Source organism: Orussus abietinus, unplaced genomic scaffold, assembly GCF_000612105.2.
Source record: "Orussus abietinus isolate OABI.00-Male unplaced genomic scaffold, Oabi_2.0 scaffold29, whole genome shotgun sequence".
Classification (NCBI taxonomy): domain Eukaryota; kingdom Metazoa; phylum Arthropoda; class Insecta; order Hymenoptera; family Orussidae; genus Orussus; species Orussus abietinus.
This window is the reverse complement of record NW_019395567.1, coordinates 603,809-618,717: the sequence shown is the minus strand read 5'-3', so window position 1 is coordinate 618,717 and position 14,909 is coordinate 603,809. Positions and strand designations below refer to the sequence as shown.

Genomic DNA, 14,909 nt, shown 5'->3' with positions numbered 1-14,909 from the left:
AGGCTGGTGGAGGGGCGCGTCCACCGCGTCGCTTCTACCGAGGGACGCGTGTGCCAAGGTAAAGGACTACGCGAGTCATGCCGTGGACATCGGTAAACGCGGTATCGAGGATAAGGACGACATACATCATTATTCGCAAGGAAAGTCGGAAATCGATAATAGCCATTTGCATTAAACGAGGAATTTGCACGGAAAAAAAAATAAGTCCGTTAAGCTTACAGGAAAAATCTGTCAATTGTATAGATTTTATCCGCTGACCTACTAAATCTGTAATATCCAATTTGTTAATGGACTAGGTTAATAAAGAAACCTCATATCTTCGCCTCCAATTTATTTTCATTCTTAACTCTATGTACACGTCGCCCCTGTTCCGTATTCCGCAACTTACACTGCAGGGTATTCCAGATGTGATAGCGACAAGTGTTAGTAGAAAAATATTTCCGTTAATAATGCGATTATACCCTCGAATCGTAATCTGACGCAGTCATACTCGGGCCAACAATATCAACATTGACCGCGGACATTTGTACGACATTCTTTGCATACAATTTCAGATATACTATCATAAGACAGTGTCCACTCGCAGTATACGATAGCACTGCGAAAATCCTAAATCTCCGTCGAAATTTTATTAATAAACCGTGCTGTAAGTCGACAATGCGCTGCTAGAGTTAGTTAAAAGCAATTGTTACTAAGTAGCACCGTCTTAACGTCGAAATTCGTAACACCTCGATCTACGGACATTAACGTTCTACTAATTTACATCTATTTCCTTACAGTGTATGCACAAGAATGGTATTCCATAAATTAAGCATCTCCGCCTTAACAGTTTCCGCTCTCCAAGCTCCAGTGAGAAAGTTTTGCGTCCTTCTCTTGCAGTAACTCGATATAAGCTCGCCATACCGGAAGTGACTAATTGCGTGATTATTGATAATCGAAACTCGCGGGAGTTCTTATTATAACAATTATGCTTTATCATTTCAGCTCTTTTGATTCTCGAAGTCGCTTCGATCGGGACGAGCTGAAACTTCCGCCATCTTGTCTTTGTACCATGGTCGTCAGATAATAAGTTATCTACCCCAACTGATAATTTAGCTAATCCAGGATATTAAGTTTGCTATTCGTCTTCCTTAGCTGCGCCCGCCAGGGGATTATTTGCCCGTCGTCGGAGTTTTCGTTCGATTCTGCTCGTTTTTCCTCGACTTCCGGTTTTTCGGCCTCTCTTGAGATAATCGGAGCTGCAGGGGAGACGTCTCTTTTCGGAGATGGCGTGATCTCGATTTTTATGGGAGTCACCACCGGTGGAGTTATTAAAACGTGAGGTGTCCTGCAAGAAAAAAAAAAAAAAAATTAAATTTAAATAAATCCTCTCGACGAACTTCATTATTTTACAAATTATATATATATTAAGATCATGTAATAGTTACAATCCTCACCTTTTATCATCCGTATCTTTTTTCGCTAGGAGTTGTCTCTTCCATGGCGGAATGGCCGCCTGTCGCCTTTCTTCGTTTTCTCGGGCAATTTGCTCCTCGAGCTCCTTTTTCGCCCGTTCCGCTGCTTTCCTGGCCAGCATTTGTCTCTTCCATATCGGTATAACGTTTCCGGCGCTATCCTTGTCCGGGATCTTAAAAATGAGAAACAATTAACCTCCTCCTTCGGGCGAACGAAATTCATCGAAAAATCCGACCCCGTGAAATTAGCCATTAAATCTACTAACTTGAAAAATAAATATCCTGACTTACCTGGTCGACGAAATTCGAGGCACTGAAGGCCTTGCTCATCTCCGTCATTAAATTCCGCTCCTGTGTCTTCTCCACTTGAGCCCGTTCGACCTTTAATTTTTTAATCCCCGGTATATCCTTCGTTTTCTTCAGCTCGGCGATTAAATCCGTCTTCTGGACGAAGAACGGCTCTGAAACTGTCCCCACGTCGTTAAACATATTCCCTTTGCCATGTTAAAAATGACATTCGATATGAAATTTTTATTAATTCCAGAATGAGGTAAAAAGAAGAGACGCACCATTAGTCATGGAGACACTTCGAGGTGGAGGCGCTGAGAAGGTTTTCGTGGCGGGCATCTTTGTGCTGGTCCTCCTCAGCTGGACACTCGTCAGGTCCTGGATGCTGATAGTGGCCAGAGGTTGAAGAGCCTTCGGTGGTTCAACCTCAGAAGCCGAAGGAGGTTGAGGTTCCTTCTGCGAGGGTGGCAAAGGTGGAGGAGGTGGACCTGGGGGAGGGTTGTTCTGCTCTTCGGGTTTGTCCCCCTCGCCCACCTCCTCTTCCTCCTCCTCGTCGCAAGACCGACTTTGGATGTCCAAATTGTCGACCGACCTTGAGGAACGGGGTAAAATTCGAATTCTTGAGGAAGGAGCCGAAGAAGAACCCGAAGAAGAACCCGAAGAGGAGGACCAACCTGGCTTTGGAGAGGCTGTTCTTGCAGGGGGTCTTGCAGATGCTCTTCAGGTACTCCGAGGGCTTCAGGAGCGTGTTCGAGTCCGCGTTCGTGAATTTAGGGGGTATGAATGGCAGCACCATGTGTTTGTTCACCAGGTGAGACACCTGGTGTGGCTTAATTTCCTCGGTCTCCGCAGGTTGACTGGCTGGAGGCACTTCCGCCTGGTCGCAGGATACGACGGACTTGTTGGCCGCTGTTCCGCGACAAGAGTAGGGGCAGAACTCATTATATTATAAGTGGGTATAAGGTGGTGTGCAAGTGAAATCTAGGTAAGTATATTATATGCCCCGTGAGCACCATGGTCTAGTAATTCATCCATAATCGGCCGGTGGTCCAATTAAAAACACATATCAAACCTTAATCGAGCCACTGCTTCGGACTGCAAGTGTATCGCCTTGGAAAGGATTTCGGGTACCACTCGCCCCTACTCGCTCTATATTTTCTTATGAAATATCCACAGCATATGCATTATGCAGTTATTATCCCGTGATCTAATTCAGATGCCTTGAAGAGGCTGATAGGAATTCAGTGCCTTCTTATTACACTATAGAAACTGAGATTTCATTAATTGTACTTGCAGGAAAAGCCATTTTAAGAGTGATAAAAATTCAATGTTATTTTATCATACCGCAGAAACTGAGATTTGATTAATTTTCATTGCAGGAAGTACTGCAGTGAAGAAAATTAAATGCTTTCTCACTATATCACAGAAATCCAAGGAGAGATGCAAGTAACTTGTATTGCCTGCCGAGCCAGCTCGCGGACTGCATTCTACCCGCCGCCCAACATAAACCCATGTTTCTGCATTAATGACACGTAACTATCGAAAATGGTCCGGATAAAAAGTGTAGCTAATACCCCGCGGAATAACTTTCCTACGGGACACTTTCTCGTAGCTTATCGATTTCGACATGATTTGGATACATTACTCCATATATCACGGTGAGCGCGGCGCCCTATTCGCGGTTTCTCCTTCGATTTTTATGGGGCTCCTCGACAGTCAGGAATTACGACCCGATCCAGCTTATTAATATCAAAAGTCGGTCCTGCGGTTGCAACAAATGTCAGGTACCGCTTTTAATAGCTCCTGATCAATTGACATGCAAAAAGGACTCGTCGCGTTAATTGCAGGCGGACTCCGAGCTCGATACAGACCGCATCCTTGCTCGGCAGGAATCGATTTTAAATGACGTGGATTAAATCGAGTCGTAAGTGGCACGGACTTTCTCGAAAGAAAACGACATATTCTTCCTCGATATTGCATATCGTCGAAGCGGAACATCTTGCGCGATGCAGAAAAAGGGCCGCCCATTTAATGACACGGATTTTTGGTTACCCATTCGATCATCGCGTAATATCAAAGCTACATTCATACAGCTTAATAATTAATTACACGATAAATTAATTTTTATTTGGAATTTGTTAAATTATCATAATGTTATATTACCAGGTGCATCCTCGGTCTCGCTCTTAGAATCCTGCAGGACCTCATTTTTCTCCTCTCGAACTGTAGCCTCCAGAATCCTTGTATTGATAACGATGACTTCTTCGATTTCCGGTGGTGGTGGAGGAGGTGGAGGGGGCGGCTTGACGGCGCTTTAATGACGACAAAAAATTAAATTAATAGCTGCATCCGCGATCCCATCGGAGTCTCCCAAAAAATGTTACTGAATATTTATATAGAATATTTGACAAAAAAGTTATCGCCACTACGTCATGTTGGAATCGGTCGAGAAATCCTTTCGCAATCTCGAGTTGAAAGGCAACAGGTGGTTAGGGGATTTTGACCGACAAAGTGGATTGAAAAGTAACAGACCGAAGGTTATTAAGTTAATAATCGACCGTGGAAACGATCGGACGGCAAAAGTCGAACGGAAGTTAATCCTGTTAATAGAAGAAGGCGATCGACCCGAGGACTTTCTTCGAGCCTTTTTGTATCTAGAAAATCTCAAATCACTTTCCTTAAGATGATATGATCATTCTATATATATAAAACGTCATAATATTTATAAAATATTTCGCCAAACCGGATGCACCGAATCGTTGGAAACTTTAGCATATGATTATGGAGGCCGTAAGGAAGAACGTGGTGCTCATGAAGTTTTATTTTTAATAACAAATTTTTTATTTATGCCAGACTAGAATCAAGAATACATGTTTTTGTTGAAAAATTAAATTTTATGAGCCCTACGTTCCTCCTTAGGAATTTCATAATCACGTGCTGAAGAATGATTAGGTGCACCCGATTTGGGGAAAAGTTTTATATATATTTTTACGTTTTATATATATATAGAATTATTCTTCCATATCACCTTAATAACTTTGAGAAGATGAAAGACTGAGGGAAGTAAAAATATAAGTGATAGACAGTAAATCATAATCAGCTCCTGTATAAACACCCCCGAAGCGCGAAACAAGATGGCGGCGCGCGAAGCGTCGCTTTCGACCCGGATTGACATTTTTACCCGGCGCAAAAGTGAAATGAAAATCGTTATTCCGTAACCGGGATACCCGGGAAAGCCGGACAGACCGCAGATTTGTTCTTCGTCGGTCCGCGAAATGGGCTGCCAAGCCTATTTTGAACTTCACTTTCCAACTCGTCCAAGATGGCGGAGCAATTTCCGGAGCCGCCGAGAAAACTCGAAGATCTGCCGGCGTTAGAGGCGACAGCCGGCATTAATTAACTTTCGATCGCTTCCTTTTGCCGTGACTTCGGCCCACTTACCTCGATCCGGTGTTCACAGACTTCGTGTCCTTTTCACTTTCTCGATGAGTACACGTCGAGTCGGTCCTCTCTGAAATGTAGACAGAAGGAAAGAAAAAAAGAATCCACCGTTAGTCTGAAGAGCCGAAAAACAAAATGGCGGCGTCCGATGTTACTAAGCGAGAGAACGGTTTCTCTTCAAATACCATTTCTTCGACTTTAAATTTCCGCTGAATCGTTTTTAACCTGATCATCATCGCGTTAAGGTGTTATAAAAGAGTTATTCTATAAATACATCAAAACATCGAACTAATTATGAGACATTTCTTCAAACTGATGTGCGCATCATTTGAAACTTCAGAACGTCATCATGGAGGTCCTGAGGAAAAACCTGATACTCGTAAAATTTAATTTTTCAAGAAATACATTTGATTATTCATCCCAGAATCAAGCATGCATATTTTTTATTAAAAAAATTAAATTTCACGAGCATCGCGTTCTTCCTTGGAGCTTTGATAATCACATGCTGAAGTTTTAAACAATTCGGTGTATCTAGTTTGGAGAAAAGTTTCATAAATGTATTAAATTATATTTATCATAAATATGTATAAAATAATCCTTTCATAACGCCTTAATATATGGATAGATATATATAATATCTACGGCGCATTTTTCACCTACCTATCAGGGGATCCGGAATTTTCGGGCTTTTGCTGATGCGCTCGTTGCTGCTGTTCCTGGACAATGGCGGCGTCGACGTCGTAGAAGAGTAACAATGAATTTCGCTGCTGACATTTGAAGATTCGCTGGCACTGCTGGATCTGCTGAATCTTCTGTCGGTTTTGCGGGAACGGCTGGAAAGATGAGCCGCCATTATGTCAAGAGTGATAAAGAGGTATAAAGATAAACCTCTGGTCGCGTTATCAGTGAATCACAGAGAACATCTTCACGTAGATTAGTTTTCTCGGTCGATTGTTCGAGTGGCGCCATTTCGAATGATCGACGCCCAGTTATAATTCCTTCCTTTTTTTTTAATACCGCTAAACAGTAGAACTGGATCAATTAAATCTACATTAAATCTCACCTGCTTTCAGAAACATTGTCCGATGACTTTCCGTGAGATGACTTGACGCTCTCGTCCTCTTGACGAATGCAAATTTGCTCGTAGGCATGTTCGGTCTCTTTGATAAGGTCCGACCTCACCGAGGTTCCATTTCCAAGGGGCTTGTAGTTTCCATTATTGATGTGCACGTCCACTTTCACTAAAACGCCAATAAACTCGATTTCTTGACTCTGCCAGTTATTAGAAAACATAACGATAATAAACTGCCATTGTTCACGTGCGCGTCCACTTTGACCGAAACACCAGAAAATTCAATTTCATGATTTTGGCAATTATAAGAAAAAAAAAACATGATGATAAAATACTATTGTTTATACGCACGTCCACTTTTATCCGTACCTCAGGAAATTTACATTCTTGAATATGTGAATTATTAAAATTAAAATTTATTTTTTATTAATATTAAATTTTAAATTAAATATATTACAAAAAAAAATATTAATATTAAAATTAAAATTAAAAGAAATTTATCTGAGGAAATGGATGGATATGGACGACGGGACTTTCCCGTCATTTGACTTGATGTGCGGGAACTTTGAGCCCATTAAACGCTAAGATGCTCACTTAATTCTCCCGATTATGAATAATGGCGGAAAGTCAGCGGCCCAGTGCTGTCGATTGTCGACGAAGCCGGTTCCAGGACGTGCCACTTACCCGTTAGAGTTTCATCTTTCCTCTCTAGACGCTCGCCATTGCGCGACTTATCGACTTCGCTGAAAAGTCGAGTGATCCTCGTGTAAACCAAGTCGTGAGGGCTGTGGAGATAGAAGGACTCGGTGTCCTTTGGCTTAGGGGGGTCTCTGATATACTCCGACATAGGGTTTATATAAATCCCATCTCGAGGTCTGGTCCCGGGAGGGTGCAGAAAAAATGGCTCCTGAAACATGCCGCAACCGCGCAAGGTGCACTGCGACAATGATTAATATTTAATTTCCCTCCTAGAGGTATTCTCATAATAAATCCGCAACATGGCGTCGATATAGTAAATTTCGGAATAAAATTCCAATTTTCAACAACCATGAGTGGAGGCGAAAAAAAATTTAGTGAAACACGTGGTGCAACCCTAGATGCACTGCAACGATAAATTCCAATTAATTTCTTAGGTCGACCTCTTCACCGACATTTTTCAAAATGGCGTGGCATCAGATATTATCAGATAAAATTAGAACATTTTTGCGGAGGCCTAAATAATTTCTAGTGATTTTTTTTTTTCCTTTATGTGGTTGTACCTTGTCGACAGAATTCATGATGCAGCTACAGGTCGTGGCATCGCTCAGATTCTCGGAATATTCGGAGCCCAGACGATCCCTGGCCATTCTTTTGGTGACATGAAGCTGCCTGAAGCGAACGGAAAAAAGAAGGGTTAATAATGCGGTATCACTTGTATTCCCTTTTATTACTTAAGGTGAAGTGAAACACGTCGAAGAACTTGATCAACGTCGATAAAGAAGATTCTTCTAAATGCCTACGTTGCCGACATTCGTTTTTATATTGACAGCTGTGTCGAATTACATTGAATATTGTACCAAATGGCATACTCCGCCTGTCGTTTTCGTATAATAAATATCAAGAAATCGAAGTAAAACTCCAGAAATCCTCTGGATTCAAGCTTTCTGGGGCCCTAATTGACTGCAGAGGGACCCCCTGCGCCATCTGTGATTTCCAGGTCAATTACATTTTCACTCCGAGACCTCGTATTACCATCGTTTTAGCATAGAAGCGCATACAACACTTTTTTGCCCTTATCCCGTTCAAATGCGAGTTTATCGATTACTAGAGTGTTCTAAATTGTCGTAAAATTGTCCTGACCCTTTCGATTCTCATATCAGAGCCTTCGATAATTGTATGTTGATCGAAATATGAGAGCTCGACGCCATTTTGGTTCTGGTCTGGGCTGAGTAAAAAAATTTTGTTAAAAAATCCAAATTTTGAATGTGTCAGGACAATTCTTAGATGATCAGGAGTGACGTGTCAAAGTTTCGGACAGTTTGGTCTAATGCCCTTAAAAAAAGTGTTGTATTCGTATCGACTAATTTGAAGGGTGTTTCACTTCACCTTAAATCCAGGAACGAGGTTCGGAGGGAGGAGAACTCCTGGATTTCGCTGGGAATTGCGAGCCGTCTAATATCGGCGCAATAACCATCGACGTCGACCGTATCGGCGGTATTGGCAAAGAGTAAAGAGAGTTCGAGGAAGTAATCGGTCCGTAAGTTGTGTAACTTACATGCTACCGGAGGATAGGACCATGCTTAAATTAATTACACCTCGAAAGGAATCGGTGGAGGATGAAATTGCCGCCTATCGACGTGTCTTCAATTCGAAGGCCTTTTTTCTCTCGCAGGAAATCGAATTACCCCCGGCGATTATTCGATTAAACCCTCGCAAGAAATCTATACTTTCCGATAAGCACTTCCTGGTATGGATAACATTTTAATCCCGCGTTTCTTTATAAGCGTCGCGACGTCCTTCTTCGCGACAAGTCGGACATTCCTCGAAGAAAAGTTTTCTCCAATCGGCGAGCCGAAGAAATTCAGGGCAAAAGAAGTCGATAAAAAGCCTTCACGAGTCATTTACTGCCAAGTGATCGGAAATCGCGAAACTAAGTCTACAGGGAGCGATCGACTTTTCCAGATAATCGATCGAGAACGCCTCTTTTTATCGCGCCATGTAAGCGAGTTTACTCGCCGGCTGTTAAATTTATTAAAGCCGTTAAATTTATTTAAGCTGATTTAATTATCCTGCTTACTTCCCTGATAACACATTTTTTTATGTCTTAAAATCTGGTACTACGACATCGATGATGTTATACGATTCAATATTCAATAATTAACGTTACATGAGAGCACGGAACGATGGGAATTACTTTTGTATTGAATTTTCAGAAACGCGATTATTAATTTTTAACTACTGGTTGCATGATATAGGGACAGTCAATACCGACATATATTCCTTTAGGAAATAACAGCTGCATAATGATGCATAATTCTGCAGTTTGCACTCGCTCTTGCACGCAATGTTAATAAAAATGTTCGAGTAAAGTGTTGCCGCCGCAAGTTAGGAGCTCGATTTACTTGTAAATTTAGTTAAACCTGCCGCGTTACGAGCTATTGGGTGTAAAATATTTTATTAAGGAAGCAAGTGATAATCACGAGATTTCACGTATTAGGTTCCATAACGTTCGCAATTTATGATAAGAATTTTCTTACGTGATAAGGATCGCCCGACGGAGGGTAATTATTCCGCTGTAACGTGATGATACTTTTGGCTTTTTAATTAATTTCACGATTAAAGTGATTTATCGGGGTTAAAGCGATCCTCGACGTTCTCCAAAATGGCTGCCAAACTCGCGACTGAGAGTGGAATATCCAACGAGGAAGTGAAAATCATGAAATACCACATTTTTTCGCAATTTACGGTTGAAATTTTATCTAACGATCCAATTATCATCAGAGATCGTGAGATTCCATATTTTACATCCCGTGACCTTCGCAATTTACGGTTTAGATTTTCCTAACGATCCAATTATCATCAGAAAGAGGGAAATTATCCTGCTGTGACGCGGATTACTTTTTGGCGGTTTAATTAGTTTAATGATCGAAGTGAATCTTAGGGCACGCTTTCGTGAGGAGTTAAGGCAATCCTTAATGCTTTTCCGCAAGAACTTTCTACACGCCCAGGAACAATTTGAATTTGAATTTGAATATCAACGGCCGTGGTTAATGCTCCGCTTAACATTGCGGCGAATGCATTGTACCAGACACCTAAGCCGATATTGAGGAAGAGAAAATGTCGGAAACCGTTACGCGATGGGATTATTTCAACACCGAAGATACATCATTATCCCGATTACAAAGTTTCCTCGAGAGGACTAGGAAGCGAAATGATTATTACTCTTCGCCTTTCTTTCCGATTTCTCTCGGCGATTTCATTTCAAAACTGAACGCGAGGTTAGGTTACCTCGGGGAATGAAAGACCGATATTAATTCGTCTAGGAGTTTAATTTTAACACCGCTTGGTTCTCCTTTAATTCCACAAAGGTACACGATGTAAAAGGCTTGAATGAACGGCAACGTGTCATTTATATTTTTTAAGGCTTAAAGTGTAGAGCAACAATTGCCGAGAAAATTGCGCCTGCGCAGTAACCTTCCGTGGAATCTTGCGGTGGCAACCTACTTTTAAGACGATCTCTCCTCCTTTTCTAATGGCTTGCTGAAGTGCACTGTACCCTACATTTCGTTCCAATAATTCTTATGGAATATTGTGAAATATGGGAAATATTATATTTCCTAAGAAATCTCACCTACTTGTGTTATATACCTTTTTCTTTTTTTTAAGGGTTTAATCTCTGCACTGTACCCTACATTTCGTTCCAATAATTCTTATGGAATATTGTAAAATATGGGAAATATTATATTTCCTAAGAAATCTCACCTACTTGTGTTATATACCTTTTTTTTTTTTTAAGGGTTTAATCTCAGTTAAGTTACAATACACTGGCGAGAGTTGAACCGCACTTAAGTAATTGTTAACAAATAATTTTTCTAATAAATTCTGCTATTAGTATTGTATTAGTAATTTATTAGAAATTATTTTCTGGAATTGTGCGATGCAATAATTGATTAGAAATTATTTTCTAGAATTGTTAGTACTTTTAGGGTAATTCCGTGGATCTGAAGAATCCATCTGGGAGGCTTATTCTAATTTCTAAACTCGAAAGATCATTTCGGTCAAGTGACAGTTTCTCGAAACAATGTCACGAGACACCGGTTTCATACTCGACCGGGTATGAAACTTTCGAGTCATTCTGCTTATGGTCTTTCGGCATTATAGAGACAGCTGACTCGTGAAAAAAATAAAAATAAAAGAGAGGAAAAAATAAAGAATTTCTATTGAGCATAACTCACGCGCATATCTAATTCCCTTGAAAAGTTATCACCCGACAAACGTCGAGACTGACAAAGGTGGCGTTTCAATTAACTTTTTATTACTTCGAGGCCAAACACGCAGATTTAACGCAACCCGGTGAAACATAGTAATACAAATTGCACGTACATAATAAAAAAAAAATGAGTTACAATTATCCAGGCATACAAATAATATTTTTTCCAATTAATGTAATTCACAGAAATATGTTAACGATCGTCGCGTGACATTTAATATTTTATTCCATTTCTTTTCTCTGATAGCTCCATTTCACGAGCCCATTTTTCACGCGAATCTCAATAAGGAAAATGATTGGCTTATCGGAATTGCATCGTTCATCATTTCCCAGTCAACGAGGTATGAAACTTTCGAATAATTTTCCCTGTGATCTCTTCTGCGAAGAGATTTCTTTCACTTTTTACACCTCGTGATTATTATGCGATTCAGATTCTCATTTTCACGTAGCAATGTAAAGCTCGTTAGAAACTAGATATGTGTCTTCATCTTTTACAATACTTTCTCCGCCTGATAATTATTAGGTTTATAAAAATCGGCATTTTCATCCGAGGAGGTAAAGATCGTAGAAAATAAGAAATTTCTATATTTCTCAATTTATTGGGCCTTAAATTAATTCCCACTGGCCAAGAAAATTATTCCTCCTTGCGGCAACGTCACTTTTCAACTTTTCCCATATTATTACAACCCCGAAGTTAATTACTGCCTCATTATCCATGCATCGGCCGACATAAATCTTTGCGCTGCAAGAAGCGAGTCGTAAAAGATATTCCAGAACGTCGAAAAATTCGACTCCCTGAAAAAAGTTCACCACGCACGTTTAACATTATCCACTAAAGTGTTTCCGGCGGAAAATCTCCGAAACTAAAGAGGTAAATTATCCCAGCGGAAAAATTCCGAGCAATTTTCCTAGGGGATAATTTCTCCTTCCCTGACTAATTATAATAAATTTTCTCCCTACAATCTAGGGATTTCCACGGTGGAAAAAAAAAATAAATGACGGGGTCTCACCTGTTACATCATGCAGATCTGGACGAATTCTGGGAAATAGGATGCAGAAGCGAGATTTCGTCAGTGAGAAATCTTGCGGTCACACAAAACAATTCCCACGAGTGATAATTAAGTTTATAGAACCGAAAATTCTCGATTAACCCGAGCTTTCAACACTCGGAGTCTAAACTTCAATTATCGACCACCTCACCTCGCGAGATTTCACACTTCTCGATACTAAACAATTTCTTTTACACGTTTTCCCGTTTATTTGCCTCGGGGACCAGTTTATAGCGTCACTTTGTCAACGTCGATGAAGGTATTATTTATTAATAATTTATTTCCTCCACCGGTGGTTGCAGTGGAGAACGGTACTTCCAGTTATCAAAGGCGAACACCGAAAGCCGAAGACTCCTCGTCGATATTTATTAACCTCCGGGTTAATAAATGATCTTTACGATTGCACATCGATATTTCACAAGTGTGGGAACCGCAAATTACTTCTGCTTTCCTATGCACTTCAGGTACGTAGGCGGTATCTCGAAGTGGAGAACGGGACTTCCGGTTCTTCAAGAAGACCACATAAAGTAGAAAATGCAGAACTGGAAGAACTTTTCACCTCTTCATATTAATACTCTTCTGGTCCTTCCGAATGCAGTCGAAAATTTCCCCAGAAGGTTGACACCACGAAGAAGACGCTGAAGTCAGAAATTCAGGACTAAATTATTTAAAATTATCAATTTAACGGTAAACAATTGTTAATGTGCGTTTCGAGGTGGTCCATCTGGATAGCTGATCGATTAATTAGTCTCGATGGTGATTTATTGTTCCCAATTCGGTCGATGATCGATGATTCCGAGGCAGACGCTTTTCAGGTTCGAGGAGAAACTTTGCCACTTTTACGGAGCGAGTTACCGTTAACATTTATCTCGATATGTTCAAGAACTGGTTTCAAAACCCCCTGTCAATGTTGTTAATGGAATCCGAAGATTAATCACTTTCTCGTGCAATTATTTGCCATTAGGACGCCGGCGTCCCACTTGAGACGTCGAAGACGCGTGACAGTTTCTTTTAAAGAATCTTTTAACAGCGAGCGATGAGTCGCAAATTATTTCCCGAATTGAGGAGCATTAAACTGTACAGATTGCTGGATTAAAGTACCCACCGACCGCGTTAACGAAAATCGCCAATTAAATTCTTTCGCGTCCAGTCATTTGCCAGCAGGATATGACGCTGAATGTGTGCAGAAACACGTACAGGGCGCCTCTCACCCGTGACGATTGAAATCTGATAATTCTCTCCCAGAAAACCCGAAACACCTAAAAATAAATCGTTAATCAACCCGTGAAAGTCTGCAAATTGCTACACCACAATAATAATCAGGATTTCCCTGGTGGAGAACGTCGACGACCAACATCAAGACTTATAGGCTTCATATATTCACTAGAAAATCAATGCAAACGATTTCCTACCTTATATCGTCGATTGCCTTTAATTTCACGTGATAACAATGTGATTCGGTAACACGTGACAGACGGCAATAAAATTGATTATCTTTAAAATGAAGAAATAAAAATTATAAATTTATCATATTATATTTATATTACAATATTTTCGTGATTTCAAGTATTAAAATCCACGATTTCCTCAGTGAATACCCCCTCGAGACAGATTTTAAACGGTCAAGGTAGCTAAGCCGACGACGCCATTTTTTCCGAGCTCATTGTCGGGAGTTTCAGCAAAAAGAGATTAATTCCCTTACGTCCAGTCATTTGCCAGCGGGGTTAAGTGCGCAACGCGCGCCGTGCAAGTTATGTAATTCCCGAATAATTCATCTCGAGGGATTTTTCTCGAATTTTTAACGGCTTTGGTTTGAATATTGAATTTTGAACCTGGCGCGCCCCTTCCCGGCGTCCCTTGCGAAGGGCTCGCGCGCTGATTGGCTGGCGCGGGGAGGCTGCGCGCGCTGATTGGCTGGTACCGGTCCGAGTACCGTCTGTTGCTCCAGTGTCCCACTGGACCCGGTGCTGGCAACACTACCGGTACCGCTCGGTCAACGGTACTTCGGGGTATTCGACAGGGCCAGAAAACTCAAGCCTGGAGCGCTCTCAACGCGCACTGTGTCACTGTCGAACGAGCAGGGTCGCCGGCTCCATTTTCCCGAGTTCTTCGTTCACACTTGCCGGGGGAACGGGCGACCAGCGGAGTGTGTCCCGGAAACGCACACGAGTTGGCACTGGCGAGGGGCACGGATGGTTGCACTGTAGAGAAATTAATAACTCCGCTGGTCTCTCGGTTCAAATTCCCGATTATTTATAACTCAACGATATACCACCATTTCTATGATGAATAAGAAGTAAACTGTAATTTGAAAATGTTTAATTTCCAGGGGATCGCTGAATTTACCTCCAGATTATTTCCGGGGCCCCAGGGTGGATCCAGAACTGAGAAGGTAGGTTATGGAGGGGTAGTTTTTACTTCGAGACTTTTATATTTTAGGTTATGGAGCTTTGCCGAGGAACCGGGTCTGCCAAGAGGAGGCTCTCGGGACTCGGGCAACGAACTCGCTCACGGCTGAGCAACTGGATGCAGAAAGCGACGGACCGGGACTCCAGGTTGGCAGCTGCAGGTAGGGATTGGGCCTCTTCTCCCACCAGAAGGTCCCAAGCTCCCCTTGCTCCTGGCCGAGAGCCGTG

The 14,909-nt window shown here is 41.5% G+C and overlaps 1 protein-coding gene across 1 annotated transcript; it reads right to left on the bottom strand.

Annotated features, from left to right (window-relative positions):
* Window positions 1-316: 316 nt before the first annotated feature.
* LOC105702088 (titin) lies at window positions 317-12,987 on the bottom strand. The gene is made up of 12 exons (XM_012429380.2): window positions 12,235-12,987; window positions 7,515-7,623; window positions 6,940-7,192; window positions 6,247-6,424; window positions 5,844-6,016; window positions 5,184-5,253; window positions 3,906-4,054; window positions 2,417-2,651; window positions 2,024-2,334; window positions 1,746-1,921; window positions 1,437-1,627; window positions 317-1,327 (listed from the first exon to the last, which is right to left on the bottom strand). The coding sequence occupies exons 2-12, from the start codon at window positions 7,599-7,601 to the stop codon at window positions 1,096-1,098; spliced, it is 2,055 nt and encodes a 684-aa protein (XP_012284803.1). The 5' UTR covers window positions 7,602-7,623; window positions 12,235-12,987; the 3' UTR covers window positions 317-1,095.
* Window positions 12,988-14,909: the final 1,922 nt, after the last annotated feature.